General features: G+C 35.8%; 1 protein-coding gene and 1 pseudogene across 3 annotated transcripts in view; one reads left to right on the forward strand and one right to left on the reverse strand.

Moving 5' to 3' along the window:
• Nucleotides 1-21,094, reverse strand: part of LOC112007227 (uncharacterized) — a 49,810-nt gene that overhangs the window by 22,497 nt on the left and 6,219 nt on the right. Inside the window, exons 4-5 of one of the 3 annotated variants that reach the window (XR_010627774.1) lie at nt 12,721-12,831; nt 11,281-12,172 (exon numbers count right to left, since the gene is read on the reverse strand). The exons of 1 other annotated variant lie outside the window; for it this stretch is intronic. Coding sequence is in view for 1 of the 2 variants with exons in the window: in XM_065770459.1 (XP_065626531.1) it covers nt 12,779-12,831 (53 nt within the window). In the remaining variant the exon portion in view is untranslated. Of the gene's footprint in view, nt 1-11,280; nt 12,173-12,498; nt 12,832-21,094 lie in introns of those variants that run through there. One more of the 3 variants, XM_065770459.1, reaches the window with a different exon arrangement.
• On the forward strand, nt 4,935-8,581 carry LOC112020152 (glucose-6-phosphate 1-dehydrogenase, cytoplasmic isoform-like; annotated as a pseudogene).

A 21,094-nucleotide genomic window follows, 5' to 3' on the forward strand; every position in this document is an offset into this window, starting at 1 on the left:
AAACCCCAGCCCAACTGACCCAAAACCTCGACCCATAAATTAGTGGCTAGGACTGGTGAGATCAGTGATGAGGACTGGAAAGTGAGGCGGCAAGATCGGCGGCGAAGACTCGAGAGTGAGGCTGCGAGATTACGGCGAGGACTAGAGAGTGATCTCGAGCAACTTTATTGAGCAGAAAGGAGAGGGAAGAGATAGAGAGTGACAAAGAGAGAAGAAATGAGATAGAGTCTAAGAGTGACAGAGAGAGAGAAGACAAATGATCGGTGGCGTCTAGTGGTGGCTTTGGTGAGATCGGCAGCGACGAGTGGTGGCCTTTGGTGATATGCGTGATGTGGAAAAGGAATAGAGAAGATAGAGATGAGAGAGAAGACATAGATGAGAAGACGGAGAGAGAGAGAGAGAGAGATATAGCAGCCACTCGATTCCAACTTTACAATATTAAACCAACTTTGAGCAAGTCTAAATAAGACTAAATACAATGTTTTGATCATGGTTTGCCAACATTACAAATTAGAGTTCTAAATACATAAAATCCTAAGACCTTAGAACCTAACATCAGCAACTTCAAGAATCTCAAGATTTATATATATTTTTGTTGCATTGATCAATGACAAAGAGAATTTTCTTGAATAAATTGTATAGAACAATATTAATAGACAAAAGCATGTTGAATTGAAATTTAGAAGAAGAAAAAAAAAGGAATACATGATTTCATGAGAATGAGATTTTCTAGAAGTTTCATCTATATATGGGGGAGGAGGAAGAGAGTTTGTAAGTGAATAGGAGTTTTGGCTATGATTTACATATGAAAAGAGTCAAACTTAGGTCATAATATGTAAGGTAATAACTGGGATTGGGCTTTTCATAAAGTTTGGTCTATTTTTAAAAGATAGTCCATTTTGTAAAGATTAACATTTGGTCTAATTGTCAAGAGCAGTTCATATTTTATATAATAGTAGAAATAAGTTACTATGATCTATTAGGTAACAGTAAAAAAATAATAATAATAAAAAATAAAAAAATAGGTAAAAATGGCTAAATGCAAAATTAAAGTGCCACATGACAGCCTCATGCACTCTCGCATGAGGTTTCTGCTTTTATATATATATACTAGTTGGAAACCCGTGCATCGTAAAAGTATGTTGGTCTCTAGCTTTGCATAAAAATTATAATTTTAAATTATATTGGTCTCAAACTGAAACAATAAATACTACCGGAAGACTTAACAAATAAAAAAATGGTATGCATCTAACTAAAAGTTTTTATAGTCCTCTCTAGTTTCTAATACGGGATACCAAAATAATTTTTGCATCATAGATTTTATGCAAAATATCTGTGGCTAGAATCCTATAAATTGTTTAGATTTTCAAAAATGAAAAATGCTATTAGAATCTATTACCGCAATATCTCAATCAGTGAAGTCAATCTCGTACCGTACAGGCCGTACCGGCCAATGCACCAATACAGGTACACCCACTGTTTTGTACCGGCAAATATATTGGCCGTACCAGACGCGCACTGGCCATACCAGCGAAATCCGGCAGTTTCGGCCGGTAAAGAGATACCGAGCTAAAACACATCCAACTACCCTGTGTCTCTCATCTCTCGACTTCTCTGTCTCAATGTCTCGACTACTATCTCTCACTTAGGTCAAATTTTTGTTCCTTTTTTTTTTTTTTTATTTTTTTTTTTTTTGGTTATCTGGGTTTGTTTGAAGTTTTGGTTTTACTTAAGTTTTGGTTCGTTTGAAGTTTTCGTTAATTTTTTGTTTGAATTTTTGGTTATCTGGGTTCGTTTGAAGTTTTGGTTTTCAGTGTGTAATGAGTTATTTAAATCAAGCAATTACAGCAGGGGTGTTGTCAGGGATCAATGACTTGGTTTCTCTGAAGCTCACTCGGATACAGAAAATTCAACTGAGAAGGCTTGTTCTCAAAGTGGTAAAGCTCTTTCTCAATGCAATTTATAGTAAAATTACTTATTTTGTCAATTCAATTGAAGATGGTTATATTCTATAGTATAAAGCTTGTTGTACATGTGCACGTATGCATTTTTTATTATTATAAAGTCTTTGATATTGGATTTTGAGGACCCTTTGGCTTAAATTGATGCTAAAATCTCAGACTAAACCTGTTGGTGCTTTGTGTTTTGACAGTTGACATTGGGAGATTGAGTCTGTTCCTCACTTGAACATAAAAGAAAATAATGAAGTGAATGTAGAGGATGGGAGGCCAGTAAGTAGTGGCTTTAGTTGTATTGTAAAAACAGATTTGTAACTCTTTTCTATTTTTTATATTGTGTTATTTTTTTCTCTTTGTATGCAATGAAGGAAATGTTTTATTGTAAATAAAGATTTTGTGTGTGTGTGTGTGTGTGTGTATATATTAAATACATAAAATAGTGGTAAACCCGAAACGGTACATCGGTATTGACCAGTATCCGAAATATATCGTACCGCTGGCCAAACGGATATAGCCTCCGGTATGGTATTGACTTCCTTGATCTCAATTGTTTGTAAATATCTGAACTTGTGATCATATTTATGCTTATGATAGACCTTCCACTTTCATGCATTTGTGTAAAAAAAAAAATAATAATAAAAAATAAAAATAAAAGAAAGAACCTATAATTCAAAGGCACACAAACAATTTGATCCAACTTGTGAATTTCTTAATCGGTTGTAGGAGCATATCAAAAGTCATTAACAAATTGGTTTTCATACCTATTATCATAGCATCATAGACGACTCAAAATTTGATATGAATATAGTTGAATGCAATATGACTATTGGTGACTATGCCATATCACATAGCGTTTGATTTTTTCTTTAAACCCCCCCCCACCAAAGGCTTCACACATTAAGGATCGTCTGCGAAGGCCTTAATCGACACAGACACATCCTCCTGACTATGGGACTGGACATGATACTATACTTCGATTCAATACCGATTATATATACATCTCTTTATAGTTAAATGATTTGCATATTAGTGTTTGCTTGTGTTCTTTTCTGGCAAGGTGAGACCAGTTAAGGAACCAATGAGGAGAAGAAAATAGGGATGATTTTCGATGGTCAATTGGCATGGGTGGAACCAAAAATGGTGCCCTCCAAGTGGTGTGTTTCTTTTAAGAATACTATTTTGAATTCAACTGTGGGCATTTCTTAAAGGGATAGAAAAACCATCTTGAGAACATATAGCTGTCCTTTAGTCATATCTGTCAAGTAGGAAATAATTGAACTCAAAGATTCCCAATTGTAAGAGTTTTTGACATCCTCATTCAGAGTTGGTGCATGCTCACTCAAGGCTGTAAATGTTTTAGCTTTTCTAATTCACTTTTACACCCAATTGTTCAAGTTATGGGGGTTTTAACAACAAGCAGACCATAGTTAGTAGGCAAGTGAAACTGCAGGAATTGATAACAACTTTGCAAGAATGAGGAAGCATAAAATAATGTCTTAGTAAGTGGACTAGAAGCACTCATGATAGGTGTGTTGAAAATAGTCATTTGAGAGGTAATATCTCATGTCTAAACAGTCAATTGACATTTGAAGATACATTTTATAGTTGTGTTTAGTACTAGGTATTGTTTTTTCCAGTTGCAACAATATCTATCTCTTTTCAATTATGAAATTGGGAAAACAAAACTTTGTTCTGAGACATTACAATGAGAAGCAGTTACCTATCTACCTAAAGAGCTGATAAGTTTGATTATTAACTCAATTAGATTATGCTTTGCCAATTGTTTGCTTTTCCTTTTTTGAAAAGTACTCTGCTAATACCAATTCTTGTGGTTGGTCTTTTGTTGCAACTCAACAAGTTCAAGAATCAATGCTGCTTTGGGCTTGCAATAGTATAGGATCCTTTCGTGATGTATAAGATCTTTTTGTCCTGTTGTGATATATTTTTCGTACCACATATATTTTGGCAATGAACTTGAAGATTTTGGCTTATAAGCTGATATATTTTTTGTTGGTAACTTGCAAAATTCTGGGAATGAACTTCAGAAATTTCCATTTCAGACCTTTAGATACCCTATAGCGTCGTTTTTAAAACGCACCCAAAACATGGTCTATAGCCGTGTTTTTAAAAATACAACTATAGGTCTCAGCCTATAGTCGTGTTTTCAAAAGTGTGGCTATAGACCTGTTGGAACTATTGTCACAGTAAATAGGCCGCACATGTAAATGTGGCTATAGACCAAATGGGGCTATATGATGGTGAGATGCATTACTGGGCTACAATAACGATTTTTGTTAGGGGGGGTGGCGGTTGGTTTTGTGACATTCCAGTGCATTGTTTACAATTTGTTCAAGGAGTCTTAGAACTGAGTACGGAGGGAAATCCTATGTTGAGCTTCTGCAGGTTAATTTGGTACTTGTAGAGGTGTATTTTGATATGTATTTCTTTTTTTAATCGTTTGATTAGGATTTGATGGAAAAGACTATTGTCCTTGGCTTGGCAACAATATTTAACCGATTTAGTGGGTTGTCCCCAGGGATTTCTACAACCTGATGAGGTTCACATTTTTGGCTACGCACGGACTACAATTTCAGATGATGAGTTAAGAAACCGCATATTGGGGCGAGTTATGTTTCTGTTGTCTGTTTCTAAATATTATATCCTAATCAAAATGAATATAACGAGTAGAGCAACAATGTTTGATGTCATCATCCATAATTTGTTTCCTGCTTGCAATAATTTCGATAAATTAATAAATATAATAAAGCTTATTTTCTTGCTCAGTACTTAGAAGAAAGAACAGAAATGCACCTGCTAATTTTTCCTTGTTTTGTTTACTTTCATGTTTCTTTGATTGTTATCTTATGTCTGTTCACTTCTTTTTCTTTATTTATTTCCAAAAATATGGTGCTGTTTTTTCTAATACAAATTGTTTCTTCAAAATTTTATTTTAATTGTTTATAAGAATAGCAAATGATGAGGATTGATTTAGATATGATTAATAACTCCATATATCTTATTAATGACGAAAATGCTTCACCAGAGCACGTGGAGAAATTATCCAAGTTTCTAGAACTGGTTAGTACAAAACTCATCCTGCATCAACCTCAAGGGGTGAACAATTGGCTATGAAGTGGAGGCCGCTAGTTCGAATCTCTCCTTCCTCTACCCCTTGGAATCATTTCTGTGGTGCACCCAAGTAACATGTACTTGCTTTAATTTATTTTTGTAGATCAAATATGTAAGTGGTTCTTATGATTTTGAGGAGGGCTTCCAGCTGTTGGATAAGGAAATTTCAAAGCATGAATTATTAAAAAATAGTGTGGAGGGAACATCTCGGAGACTCTTTTATCTTGCACTTCCTCCATTAGTTTATCCATCTGTCTGCAAGATGATAAGGAATTTCAGCATGAATAAATGTTAGTTTTTCTAACCCATCTTTGGTTTATGGCTGGAAGTATTAATAAACACTGGCTACTATTGTTTGGTCATTTATTTTTAGAAGGTGCATTTTTCATTCATATTGTTGTTCAAAAATATTTCATGAAGGCTGTTGTGCTGAAATAGACAATGAATTTGTCTTCCTATATACATTCCTAAATTTTCTTTGACATGCTTCTTAATAGGAGCTTAAAGATTAAAAATAGGAAACATATGGAAGCATCTGAGGGGCCATTGGTTGAAGAAGACAGGGCACTATGTTTTAGTCTGGCAATGCTTTAGAAGTTCCACTTTAGGCTTCTTTTATGCTTCTTTATGTAAAGTAAAAAAATTTATAAGTGAGTTTTTTGGCCCCAACTAGAGGGCGAAGGGGAGATTAAAAAATAATGTAGTGTATACAAGGTGCCTGTTCTTTTCATTCATGGTTCATATCTCACTGTGCACATAGAAATTGATTCCGCCATTAAGTGTGACTTTAGAAACTTGAATTCTGTCATTGGATTTACAAAGATGTTATTGCTAGTAGCATTGAGTTCTTTCTAGCATTGCTCTGATGGTAAGGGGAAATTCTGAAAGATATATATATATATATATATTTGTTTACATAGTTGGATTTTAGAAAATGAAAAGTAGGCCTCTGGATTTCCCATTTAATGTCACAATTCCATCTATGTTGTTATTTTGTCAATTGTCTACGTCCTGTGTTTGCATAAGGAGGTACATTGACAATTTGGCAATTTTAGATAGTTGAATCTGGCATGATGGCATTGTGGTTCCTGAATAAGATGCATGCTTAGAGTATCTGATACAGAAATTTTTGAATGATTTCATATAATAATTTCCAGCTGATCTTGGTGGATGGACACGGATTGTTGTTGAGAAAACTTTTGGCAAAGATTTGGAATCTGCAGAGCAACTCAGCACCTAGATTGGAGAGTTGTTTGAAGAACCACAAATTTACCATATTGATCACTATCTGGGAAAGGAATTGGTCAGAATCTGGTAATATATGTATAAAATATATACATATTTTGGCCAAATATCTGTATAACTAGATCTTAGTTATTATTCAATTAGTTTCATGGACTCTGCTTGGTTCTATTCTTATATTACATATGTAGTTGGTTCTTCGTTTTGCAAATTGCTTCTTCTTGCCCCTTTGGAATCGTGACAACATTGACAATGTACAGGTGAGAATCCTTTTTTCACTGATAATTTTTGAAACTTGAAAGTTACTCACTTGAGGTGAGGCTGTGAAAGTACATAAATGGTGATAAAAGTAAGGGCAAACTATTAGTTCAAGTGATAATCTTGTGGTCCCCTTAATTACATGTATAGTCTTGTCAATTTTTAATATTGACTTTCATTTTCACCTACTGTAGCTGTAATATTATGAAGCATTAATAAGCCACGAATTTTAATTTATATCTTGGTTTTATTTTTCTTTGGCAGATTGTGCTTAGGGAGGATTTTGGGACTGATGGTCATGGTGGATATTTTGATGAATATGGGTATGCTCAGTACATGCTTGTGTCTTAGTTGTTTGTTGAGCAGGACTCAAACAAGCATTCATTCCTTTGCCTTCTTTAAAATTTTCTTTATACTGTTCAATTTTCTTGTATTTTAAAACTTGCAATGTTTTATTCTATAAATTTGGTATTATTAATTCAATTTCTATATTCTGTTGAAATGGAAAAGAAACTTTAAAAATTTCAGTTCTAAATGGCTTAACATTTTTGAGAATCTGTTGTGTTTGCTTACCTGGTTTTATATAATAATGAATCTTGAGCAAAGAAAACTAACTAATTAATTTTTTTTTTCTGCGCAGAGTTATTCGTGATATCATTCAAAATCATCTCTTGCAGGTAACGCCTTGGTATTAAGATGAAGTAGATTCATATGCTTAATGCTGTCATCTTTGCATGATTGATTGTCTTTATTCTAGATTAATTATTTCTGCTTGAGCATTTAAGAAGCAACAGTGCCATCTTGTGTCTTGAATTGTAGTGTTTGAGTTCTTTTTGGTTATTCTTGTTTGACATTTGCTTGGGATAGGATACTTATAGGAACTTGGTGGACCTTGTGTCTGTAGTGTCAGCATCTCCAACTATATCTATCCCAAAAGAAAAAAAAATCTCTCCAACTGTAACCTTCTTTTCTCAGATTTTTATTACCCAACCTTTCCTTGCAACCCATTTCCATACAAACTCCCAACATATCACATGAAAAGAAAGGTGTTTTAATTTTGACATATTTATATTATTCATTAATTATCCACCGACTGCAGGTTTTTGCCTGGTTGCTATGGAAAAGCCTGTTTCTCTCAAACCTGAGCACATCCGGGATGAGAAATTGGAGGTAGGCATCTTCACTACTTGTTGCAGGGAAGTCATTTTAGTTATTATCTACTGATATTTATGCTCTAAAACCTCTCTGATATAGCAAGAAACCAAAATGTCATCATGAAAGCGAGATTTATTGATGAAAATCTACTTTCTAAATGAATAAAAGGAGCATATATATTTTTATTTTTATTTTTTATTGATTTTGAGGAGCATAAGGGCTTTCCAAAGACGTTTAAAAAAAGAAGAAATATTCATGTTTTACCATTTGCATAAAGCTTTTTTCTATATAAAATATTTTCTTCTTATTACGTGCTTTGAGTTCCAGACATGCTTCCTTACATTGATTGCTCTTATTACTTGAATCTCAGATTCTTCAATCAGTTCTTCCAATTAAAGATGAAGAGGTTGTTCTTGGGCAATATGAAGGCTATGGGGATGATCCAACAGTTCCTGATCAGTCAATCACTCCAACTTTTGCAACTGTAGTTCTGAGAATACATAATGAAAGATGGGAAGGCACTATCTATATTACAATTTTATTTATTTTTCTTTTGAATCTCATTTATATTTCAGTGAAAAATAATCTCTGAACCTTTACCTTGGGGTGTCTGTATATATCTTAAAGGCCTAATACACACACACACACACATAGAGTTATGCGTTGATTAATGAAATTGAAAGCTCAATTTTGTTTTCAATATCTTCTCAGGTGTCCCGTTTGTACTTAAGGCTGGGAAAGCATTGAATTCGAGAAAGGCAGAAATAAGAGTTCAATTTAAGGATGTTCCTGGTGATATATTCAAATGTATGGCACCAGAACTTAAGAATTCTCAGTGACTAATCTTCAACATTTTGCTTGGTTTCCATTGTACGTCTTCTATAGTTTTGTATGTTAAGTGATATGCAGAAAGGAGCTTTATGATCTGGCTTAATTTGTGTAGACAATCACTTTCAATAGGTTTAGCATATTCAATGGATTTTGGTTTACAATTTTTTTTAGGGGGGGAAAAAAAAAAAAAAAAAAAAAAAAAAAAAAAAAAAAAAAAAAAAAAAAAAAAAAAAAAAAAAAAAAAAAAAAAAACTAGTACAAACCAAAACAAGTAAAAGAAACATGCTAAAACTGATATCAATGTATGATATGATGCATGAGTAAATGTCCCTAAACATCAGAAGTATTAGTGCATAGACATGTTCTAATGCTTATGCATGAATACCCCTTTTCACCCACACGGCACGTGCGTTTGGGGTGATATCCCTATGGGATTGGGTACGAGAGTTAGGACTTTCAAACCTTTTAGAGAAGCTTTCCAGGCAAGTGATGAATGCACCTATCATTTTCATCACGTCCATCACTCCTAGATCTCCATTTCGTCCTCTTGATGAGTCAGCAGCCCAAGTTCCCTTGTCATTTCTTGGTCTTCTTGACCTCTGATCAGTTGCACTCTTTAATACTCTCAGCTTTTAACAATTGGGTTGAGTGTGTCCTTGAACACCACAATGATGACAAAAGTGGTTCGTTCTAAGACCTCGTTGTGACTGTGGAAGAGATCTCCCTCTTGCTTCATTCTTAACCACAGACTGATTCTGGGGCTTATTCACCATCCTTGGGTTAACCACAATCTTCTTCTTTTCAGCCTTCGTCTTCTCCATAATGGAAGCAACTACAACTGGCTCTTTGGCCTTCACAAATTTTACTTCTTTGGAAATATTTACAGCAGCTGCACTGCTTTCTCCAGTGTATCCTAGTCTGGATTTATCTGAGAATTGCTTTTGAGAGGAAATTACATCATCCAGCTTCTTGGTGGAGACCCTCTCTACCTTGGCGTTAGCTTGAACCATCTCAAGCTCCAAGAATCTGATCTTTAAGTAAGCTTCTGATAGCTCACCATTCAGCTTTTCTATTTCGCATTTGGCCTCCTTATGTCTGACCAAGAGACTCCGGTAATCTTCCTCTATTTTCTTCATTTTCCTCACAGTCGCCTTTGCCACCCTTGCATACTCTCCCGACTTCTCAAGGAGTAAGGTTTAATCCTCTTCAGCATCTGATACTTCCACAATCCTATGCAAGGGTAAGGTTTAATCCTCTTCAGCATCTGATACTTCCACAATCCCTATGGATTCTTCATCGCTGTGCTCTCCAAGTTCTTTAACAAGTTGATTCAGGTCCTCCGAGGACTCAACGTGTTCAATAGCCATAAAGGTGGAGTAATTTCCTTCTCCGTCACAGCTCTCTTTCGAGTCAGAATTGGAAGAATCTGTATCACTAAGTGTTGTGGCATAAGCCTTGCCTTTTCCTCTTAGAAAATTTGGACACTCCTTCTTTAGATGTCCATGGCTATTGCACTCATAGCACACAATGCCTTGGGGTAATTGAGACTCATTCTCTTCTTTCTTCTTATGCTTTTTTCTCTCACCTTTTGAGGATGAGAACTTCCCTCTATTGAACTGTCTTCCGTTGTTCTTCATTCTCAGGAATTTTCAGAAGTTTTTCGCAAGAAATGCTTCCTCTTTCTCCACACCATCTTCTTCAGAGGAATCATCCATTCTTTCAGTGATCGTTTTAAGTGCGAGAGATTTACTCGACTTATGAGAAGGAAGTCTCAGCTCATATGTTTGGAGAGACCATGTCAGCTCTTGGATTTTGATCTTATCCAAGTCTTTACTTTCTTCTATGACTGTAACTTTTGCTCTAAAACTTTCCGGCAAGGACCTCAAAATGTTTCTAACCACCTTAGTGTCTTCAATTTTCTCACCAAGATTGAGTTTAGCAATTAAAATTTTGTTGAGCTTCCCATAGAACGAATCAAAAGGTTCATCGTCACCCATCTTGAGCTCTTCAAATTTGGTGGTAAGCATCTGAAGATTTATGCCCTTAACTTTCTTTGTACCCTCATAGGTAGTCTCCAAAATCTCCCAAGCTTCTTTGGCTACTGTCATATGAGAGATCCTGTAGAATTCATCTGGAGACACACCACAGAAAATAGCATTTAAAGCTTTACTATTAGCATTGGCTGCCACAAGAGCTGCCTTACCCCAAGTGGATTTGGCTGCCTCCGGCCTAGTCCAACCTACTTCAACTGCATCCCAGACAATATCATCTATAGAACATAAAAATGCTCTCATTCTGACTTTCCAAAAGCATAATTGTTACCATCAAAGAATGGTGGAACATTGAGAGATTGAGACCTATCCATCTTAAAAAGGGTCAAGGATCACACTCGGGTATTTAAACCACAGTGAGTGTACCCACTCTAATACCAATTGAAAGCTCAAAAATGTGTTGAAAACACAAGAGCTGTTTAAACCCCCAAAACAAAATTACGGCTCAATAGATTTTACACTAACTTAATACTAAGTGCAGAATAGTGTAAATACGAACGGATAAACAAACAAGCTACTCTAATCCATAATCTAAGCAACACAGCAGTATAATGGAATGTAAAAGAGTAGGGAAGAAGGATGCAAACACAAGATAACACGCCAATGTGTTATCAAAGAGGAAACCGAAGAACTTGGCGAAAAACCTCTCCGCCGCCCTCCAAGCGATAATCGATCCACTAGACAATCAGTTGGGATACATGTGTTAGCAAGAGACCCTCCAAGCCTAATCTACCCGATGTACCTAAGCCCTCCAAGCTCCTACTCTAACAAGGCTTCTCGGAACCGTGTCTTATCTAGCTCTCCGGATCCCGCAACAAGCTCTATGTTACATCTGCCATCCTTGGCTTCTTCCAATGCTTCCCAGTAGCAGCAAAACATCACTTGACACTCTCAAAGGGTGTGGTAAGTGTTTGGGCTATCAACCTCTCGATGGTATGGAAATTGAGAGGTAGGAGTTGAGGAAATACCACAAGCAAGTGTGTAGAGAATTGTGGGTGTGACAATCTTTAATTCTCAATATGTTTGGCTAGGATTTTCTCTTAGAAGCACTCCTTAACATTTGTGCATAATGTGGGTATAAATAGTATAGGCACAGAAAGTGTGTATCAGAATGGACAAGCTGGCAAAGCAGAATGCGTCGTGGGTGTCTCGCAGGAAGGCCTTACCCGCGAGATACTCGCGAGACACAACTGTCTCCATCCTGGCCTGACTCTTCGCATTCAAACATGTACAAGGCACATGGGTCACTTCGTGGGATGCTTAGTCGCGAGATACCCGCGAAAACACTTCATTCTTCAATTGCTTGAGTCTTCACACTCTCTCTCTATCACACAACCCTTACAATCAAATCCCACATTAAATACAGGGTATAAAATATTGAAAGCAATTACAATCAAATTTGGCATGGAATAAAAGCCAACAGAATACATAGTTGTAAATAACAACTTTACAAGAATATTGTAATTGACTACTATTTACAGGAGTTGCTTCCTTTGCTTACTTTGCTTCTAGACTTGCCGCATAGTGCCTCTACCTACTAACTTTCATCTGTATGACATTAATAATGAATCATGATTTTCACATCCTTTAAAATGGAGAGGAGAAAACAAAGTGAATAAATCATAAGATTTTTGTCATTAAAAAGAAAAGGGAAAAAAAATGTTATAATGGGTTGCATTACTTCAACAACAACTTTTGCAAAGACAGAATTTGGATGATCACTCATTTTGTTTATTATACTTGAGCCATACTCGAGTTTAGTGGACTCGGGTACTTCTAACACAATACTCGAGTCCTAGAAACTCGAGTATGAATCTGGATATTTTCACTCATTTTGCTTATTATACCCAAGCCATACTCGAGTTTTGTGGACTTGGGTACTTCTAACACAATACTTGAGTCCTAGAAACTCAAGTACCAAGTGGCATACTTATTACACACCTACTTTCTGGTGCCAACCACTGCAATGAATGCATAATGAATCGTACTCGATTTCTGTGAACTCGAGTACATCTTAACAAAATAACCCCTCGCCAGCTGTCAGCTATTTTTAGTCACTCATTTTCCAAGTCCATGTGATGAGCTAGAACACTTACTGGAAGCGGAAGCTTTACTAGTATTAGGTCACCATCTGCAAGTCTTTGAGTCTCAGTGTCAATGTCTCCATCCAAGACCAACGTGCTGTCCATTTAACCTTTGGGTCAATCCTGTTGTGACCAGTACATAGAGGTAATAGTTAAATGCTTAGTTTTAGATTGTGTTTGCATGTGGTTTGTATGAGATTTTTATGCATGAGGTGTATTTCATGTAATGAGTTTTGCAATATTAACTGTGTACAACTGCTGATACACACACACACACACACACACACACACACACACACACATACACACACATAACTTTTTTATCAAAACAAATGGAGCACAAATATAAAAGAATCAAGCTTGACCATATGATAGCAAATAGAGAGCATGCATAGTAAGATTATTTTGTAAGTTACACACATACACGTAGTGGTGTAAACACAATAAAATTAAGCAAATCCTTTGAAAATATTCAATCCAACAACGCCTTCAGAATAAGCAAGTGCTAGAACTAGTAAAGGTTAGTTGAATTCCCAATTCGTGACAAGTATAGTTCACGTGTGGCTTAATTGTATAAAACTCATGGGTTGATAGATCGAGGTAATATGATATTTTGTTGACTTTTATAGTAATAAGGGTATTCATAATAATGTGAATTCATTACTCAACAAAGAAATTGGCTTAATAAAATAAAGTCAAAATGGTTGAGCTTTTATTATTTTATATGTGTATAAATATATATATATATATATATATGTGTGTGTGTGTGTGTGTGTGTGTGTGTGCACAATATGTCTATGTGTATAAATTATTTGAATGATCGAGATTCAATTATTTATATGTCTATACACAAAGTCGAGGAGGTTGAGTTTGAATATAAATTGTTTTTATCATATGCCAATTTATGTAAGTGGTTATAGATTATGACAACTTTAGATTGTTAATAATAGGTCGGTGAAGGATTTTCACTTTTTTTATGTGTACTACGATGGAGAGACGTATTATCATAAGTTGCAAGGGTTCTCATACCAAGGCTCGAACCAAAAGCAAAAATGTGTTAAGGTGAAGCGTGGGATACGTCTTATGAACTTGCAACGAAGAATATTGAAGGCGATGGGGTTAGACCACTCTAGACATAACATTTCCATTGTGTATCGAGCACCTCAACAGGTTGTAGACACCCAGGTTTTCTACAATTTACTACAGTTATCGAGTGGTGCCAAAGTGAAGATGATGTGAAAAGTTATTGAACAAATGGTGGTGAAAGGATTCGTTGCTTCGAATCTCTATGTCACTGTTGAGCCTGCCATAGTAAAGGTTGGAGAGGGTTCATAACATACTGTTATAGATGGAACTGTAGATGAGCACATCAACTCAATACCATTATAGTCTTATCAAGGGTGTGCAAAGAACACAAGAGATGGGTATGGTAGTGAACCGTGGCAGACATTTCCCCATGTGAACTTGACTAAGGAGAAGGAAGGGCCCTAGGAAGTGCATGAAAGAGAGCATTTATTTCATAATGAGCTGCATGGGGGCACACCTGAAAATGAAGATGATCACGAACTTGGTGATGATGCAACCCATATTGATGTTACTAGGGATGACTTCGAGGAGCTCCTAGATACCATGGGTGAACATGAGGATGTTGATCATATCAAAGATGTGGTTGTAGAAGAGAATAGAGACACATGCCCTGGTCTCGATCCTACGCCAGAATGGTTCACCAAAAACACTTGGGATAAAATGTTTGATCCATCACCAATTATGCAAGCGGAAGTATCAAGTTGGACGACTGGGGAGCAACCAATGAAAGGGATGGTATTTGCGACTAAATTGGCGATGCAACATGCGTTGACCTGGTACGTAGTGCGAGAGAATTCTAGCTTCAAAACTGAGCATTCAAACTTAGAGAGGCTTATGGTGAGTTGCGAGGATGATTCCTGTCCATAGTTAGTCCGTGTGATCTGTTGCAAGGGAGACAATGTTTGGAAGATCTCAAAATGCAAGGGCCCCCACATGTGCAACAAAATTCAGAATGCTCATGATGGTCCGATGATTGATTTGGCAATCCTAGCATACATACTTGAGTGCTATATTCGAGAAGACCCTGCGTATAAGATAAAGAACTTACGCCACGTTGCTTTGGCAAACTGAAAACACAAAGTATCTCACTACAAGGTATTCTTTAACTTGCATTTTTTTTTCAATACAATGTAGAGACATCAGTCTTCATGGAAGTATAAGCATGATATTTTTTTCCCAAAACCCATGAATACCTTATATTATGAAATATGAAATTGAAAAAGAAAAAGAAAAAGGAATAAAGAGAAAGAAATATTATCTTTATCTCTTAGTTTTACAAGTCTTGATTTGTTTTCTTCAACTATAATTATTTAACTTGTATTCATTTCTAACGTAATCTTTATGGTTCACATACAAGGTATGGGATGCCAAACAAAAGGCCGTTACAGCTATATATGAGGATTTTAAGGAGTCTTATGTAGAGTTGCCGTGTTTTTTGGCAGGACTTAAGGATGCACGTCTGAGTACAAAATATAAGTTACAAGTGGACGATAATTATGAATGAGGAACTTGTACATTTAAGTCCGTATTTTGGGCATTTCATCCATGTATTGTTGGGTTCAAGTACTGTAAGCTTGTGATTAGCATTAATGCAACCCACCTCTATGGAAAATATAAAGGGAAATTGATGATTGCGATGGCGACAGATGCTAATAATAAGATTTATCCACTAGCCTTCGCTGTTGTCGAGAGCGAGAGCACAGAAACTTGGGGTTGGTTCTTGGCTTGTAGAAGAAGGTATGTTACCGACCGAAGCAAGCTGTGTGTCATATCTGACAAACACCCTGAGATACAAGCTATCTTCAGAGACAATAATCAAGACTTTTTGCAGCCTCCCATGACAAAACATCGTTACTACCTTCGTCATCTATGCAGTAACGTTAACACTAGAAGGAACAATGAAACTTTAAAAAATCTAGTATGGAGGGCAGCAAGTGCTACCCAGGAATTGAGAATGTCAACCGGAATGCACACCAATATCTAAAGGATGTGTCCAAAGAGAAATGGGCTCTAACTTTTGACGAGGGTTACCATTATAGGGCAATGACTACAAACATCTTCGAGTGCATCAATGGTGTTCTAAAGGGTGCTCATAACCTACCTATTACAGCAATGGTGAAATACAAATGGCTCAAACTGAATGCTTAGTCGCAATAAGAGCATAACATAGTTGAATTTGAGAAAAAAAATGGTGTAAATATGCATTGGATATCTTTATGAGAAATAAGGCGAAGGTGGAGCATCACAGGATAATGAGATTAAGTGCACAACAAAAATTATATCAAGTAGATACACCATATAATCCAGAGACTGCTGGACATGGGGATCACACACATGGAGTTAATCTGCTGCAAAGAACTTGCACGTGTCAGAAATGGAAACTGTACAAGATACCATGTTCACATGTCATTGCAGTTTGTATTAGCTATCAACATGATGCAGCAGTACATTGACCTATGCTATAGCATGGACGCACTATTCCAGAGCTATGCTCCCATTTTCCCTGTGTTGAAAGATAGATTATCATGGTCAGATCCTAAAGAAACCCGAAAGGTCATCCCTAACCCCCGATTAATCTAAGAGAAAGGTCGCCCTGTCTTAACACGAATTAGGAATGACATGGACAAGGGTGGGAAATAGCCGAGAACCACACCATGGAAGGAGGGAGGGAGGAAGGTGCAATGCGGGTAGTGTGACCAAGAGGGGCATAACCGAAGAACATGCCCTAAGTGGAACGAGGTACCGACGATTGGTAGTCTCACTGACTAGGTACGCTAAGTTTGAACCATGACATCCTTTTAAATGCAACTTGAAACAAAAAGGCATGATATATGTCATTAGATCAAAATGCATGCTATATGCCATTCAATTATGTATTTTTAAAACTTAAGAAAAATTGGATAAAATTTTAAGGGCCAAATATGACATTTATACTATAAGTTACTTTCCCTATAGGATGCATACAAAAAGTCATTAGCATTGCCATTTGGTTTGTCGCAAAAATTGCATACTAATTGGTTAATGTAATGTAATGTGTAATTGCCCTATGTGTAATGTAATGTTTTTCATTTTTTTTCTTTCTCTGAAAGGTGTTAGGTCATCTATGGGTTAGCCATGATTTCCCTTTTCCACTTTTAACCTATTGGATCTTAGAAGTTATCACTGATTGCATATTTTACAATTGTGAAGGCACTCTCCTTAGCATGATCATCTTCAAGTATGCTACCATAAAGGGTGTCAAATTTGACTTGGCCTCAATTAACATGATCATCTTCAAGTACCCTACCATTCAAGTACATTACTAATTAAGGGTGTCAAAATTTTAATGCTCACAACCAATTAGTCAGCTTACTACTTCTATTATAGTGATTTCTTTGCTTGTGAAGGTTTAATGCCTGCCTGATTCAGTAATGATGATATTAAAAACCAGTTGCCTAGAATTTGATGTTGTGGTTGATGTTCTTGCTGTTTAATCATTAATGTGTATTACTGAAATAGGTTGAAGATATATATATTTTTTTTCAATATATGCTTAACCTATTGTCTACAATTTGATGTTGTGGTTGATGTTCTTTCTATTTAATATGTATTATTGAAATAGGTTGAAGATTGGATTTTTCAATACAAACTGCCTAAAATAACTTTTGGGCTATGTGAATAAGTGTGCATGGATTTACACATTATAAATTGTCCATCTTTTTACTAGTATTTTTGGATTGCTAATCCAACAGTAGTTTAAGATTGTAACAGGAGTTTAGCACTAAGTGTTCTTTTCTCCATTTAAGATTGGATTGTTTTATGTTCTGTTTCATTTTTGTGTGCCTATGTGTGTGGATAAGGTAAACTTTTATAAATATAAATTCAAGCTTTGCTTATGTTTTAAGCAGGGATGTAGAAAGATAGAATCTTGAGAAGTGGGGTTTGCAAATGAAAAGGTTGTAACAGGAGAAAAGCATTTTTTGAAGAATATTCATCGATGTAGGCCAGCTCATAGTCATTACATGCAGAACCAAGATCATGTTTCAGTCCCATTAACTGAATAGAAAAACAGTATTTTGAGGTGAAAATTAATAGACAACCACTTGTTTCACTTGGACCTATAGAGGTATCAAAGACAAGGAGACATTTGAGTTTCAATTACGACTCTAGGTAAGAAATTGTGGAATATGGAACAAAAGACAGGCAATATGACTCTACTTATTGGTTGTGGTAACTATGGCATATTATGTCTGTTTACAACTAAGAGTAAGCTAAACTAGTTTACTAATGTAAATGGTGTTTGACTCTACTTATTTGTTGTGGTAACTATAGCAATCTCCACTTAGTGTAAATGGTTGCAACTATATACTAGATATTCTTGTTTTTACTGATTTAAATTTTTGACATTTGTGCATAGGTGGAAATCTAACTTATAAGAATCAATTTTGACCCCAAAAAATATCTAATTTAAATCAAGATGATTCTATGACATTGGATTATTGACCTTTTTGTCAGATTGAACTGCTTTAAGGAATCTCCTCATAAACACTGGGGTAGGCACAGACAACTTAAATTGTAATGTGTTCACCATAAATCTCTCCTATAAGCAAGGGAAATCATTAAATTTAATTTAATAGTGAAAAGAAGGAAAGGAAACTAGTGGGAACCAATTAAGGATATTACCATATCAAGAACTTCTTCTCTTGTATAAGCCTTGTCTAATATCATAACATAACAAGATCCTCCACAATAGGGATAGAAACTTCCTTGAATTTGCAAACTAATAGCATGGCTGTCAGCCCAACCAATTGAAGCTTCTTTCTGAGAACTATTTGGTGCTCTAAGAACTTGTCTATAATAAGGTTGACAGTGAGGAATAAGGTCTCGCCCATAAGCTTAAATTTTCAGTGAAGTAGTTAGTATAACCTACCTTAATATGATTTTGCTTTGCACTCAAGAATGGGGCCTCAGATACAGATTGATACTCGAGGTTAATGGACTCGAGTACTGCTAACACAATACTTAAGTTTTATAGACTCGAGTATCAATCTGTATGATTTTGCTTTGCACTCTAAGAAATTTGGGCCTCACATATAGATTGATACTCAAGTTTAATGGACTTGGGTACCAAACTAGCACAGTACTCGAGTCCAAGAACCTCGAGTACCAACTAGCATTTTTTTACGGCCCAAATGCCATGTCAAACGGTGCGACGGTGGCAAAACTTCTGGGAACTCGAGTTTACTATAGTCGAGTACTGTTTGGAACTCGAGTTTGTAGAGCTCCCCAGAAAAGTGGTAGATCACTACTAAGTTTCGAAACGGTGCTTTTTTGCTACAAATTTTGCAAAATGGTGGTATTTGGCCATTTTCACCCAAAAATATAAACCCAAATCACAAGAACTCAAGAACACAAAAAATATTTGGGCATTCAACATCTTTCCTAGAAAATTTCTTTCAAACCAAACACGGTTAATTTCACATCTAAAAAGTCGATGCCTAAGATTTTCATCACAACATTTTCTTTCCACCCAAAACCAAAAATTTTCTCATGAAACAAACATACACACACAAACCTAGTCGATTCGGCTCACAATAACAACAAACCCAACCAACCTCATAAATTTTCCTTGAACAATCATCAATATTTTCCCCAGAAAATCAAGATTTTCTTTCAAACCAAACACTAAAATAACTCACATTTAACAAACAAACATAAACACAAAGCCAACCACCACCTCCACCAATCAAACCCATAAATTTTTGCCTAAACCTAGAAATTCAAACCCAAACCCAGAAATTTTCTTTCCACCTAAACCCATAAATTTTCTTATGAAACAAACATAAACACAAAACCAATGAACGACCAACCCCCATAGAAACACAAAAAAATCCAACCACCACCTCCACCGATCAAACAATCAAACCCACCATCACACCACTTATCAAACAATCAAAAGAGAGAGAGTCGAGTTTAGAGAGAGAAAGTCAGAGATTAAGAGAAAAACTACCCATCACCACCGATTGAAGTCAAACCCATCAAACTCGCTGGAAGACTCGTCCAATCGAAAATGAGTTGCCTCACTTCGACTTGGTCTCCAAGCCTGTTGGCTTCAACGTTGTTTATAAGCCCAAGAAGGAGAGTCTCAATGTTGGTCCGCCACTACTCCTTCATCTCCTCATCGTGGGATGACTCCACCACCACCAGTATGAGAGGAAAAGAGAGTGGGTGAGTTAGAGAGAGAGAGAGAGAGAGTTTCGAATCATTTGTGAGTTTGGATTTTGTTTTGGGTTTGTGAGGGGTTTTCAAATGTTTTTTTTTTCTTAACTTTAATTTTGTCTAAAAATTGATATATTTAAAATTTTGTGATGTCTTTGTTTGCCAAGAAAGTTCAAGAATATTTGAGAAAATTGCTATAAATTTTTTTCCCAATCTTTAGAACTGAAAAATGATTTTTTTGTTTAATTAAATTAAAATTGAAAAATTAAAAAAAAAATTTAATTTACAAAATATTGACGTGCCTTTTTCTAATTCAGAAAATGCTGATGTGTCATTTAAAAAATGTCAAATAAAATATTTTATTATTATTTTATATGCCACATAAACATATAACATGCCAACAGTACACTCTGTTTGCCACGTCTATTTTCAAATTCACATTATAAGCCTAAGCCCTTTCCTAGTACAGCCCTGCATTATCCAATATGGTATCTCATATAAACTTGGTTGACAAACCCCACCATCCTCAAAGGCTCTATTCACACCCAATGTTCAAAATTTTCACAGTTTTGCCTCATTTATGCTGTATGCTTCTATTTAAAAGGCTTTTCTTGTTTGGGATATGCAGGGATGTAGCTATTGATTCACAATTTCATGTAATTGAATTGTCATGGTGTTCTTCCACTTCAGAAAGAAAATGCTTCAAAGAAAAAAACAACTCGAAGACTGCATTAGGATTATAAAAAACAGTTAAAAACTATTACCATCAAGTTATTATTCTAGCCTGTGAGAAATGCCACAGACATATCTGCCAACCACAACTCCCCAGTCCTCATCACCTCCATTGCCTTCAGATGGAAAGAGAGATCCATAGACTCTCTCTCTCTCTCTCTCTCTCTCTCTATTTATTTTTTCCTAACATTAAGGTTCAGTTGGTTTAACCACAATAACTTAATTAATCTTTAAATGATCTAGATCCACACACGAATCCAATGGTCTTTTTTTTTTTTTTTTTTTTTTTTTAAATGCTAGGCAAGCTTCAATAGATAAATTTTTTTTTTTTTTTTTTTTTTTTGAAATGCTAGGCAAGCTTCAATAGATA

This window comes from Quercus suber, unplaced genomic scaffold (assembly GCF_002906115.3).
Source record: "Quercus suber isolate HL8 unplaced genomic scaffold, Cork oak 2.0 scaffold_1, whole genome shotgun sequence".
NCBI lineage: Eukaryota > Viridiplantae > Streptophyta > Magnoliopsida > Fagales > Fagaceae > Quercus > Quercus suber.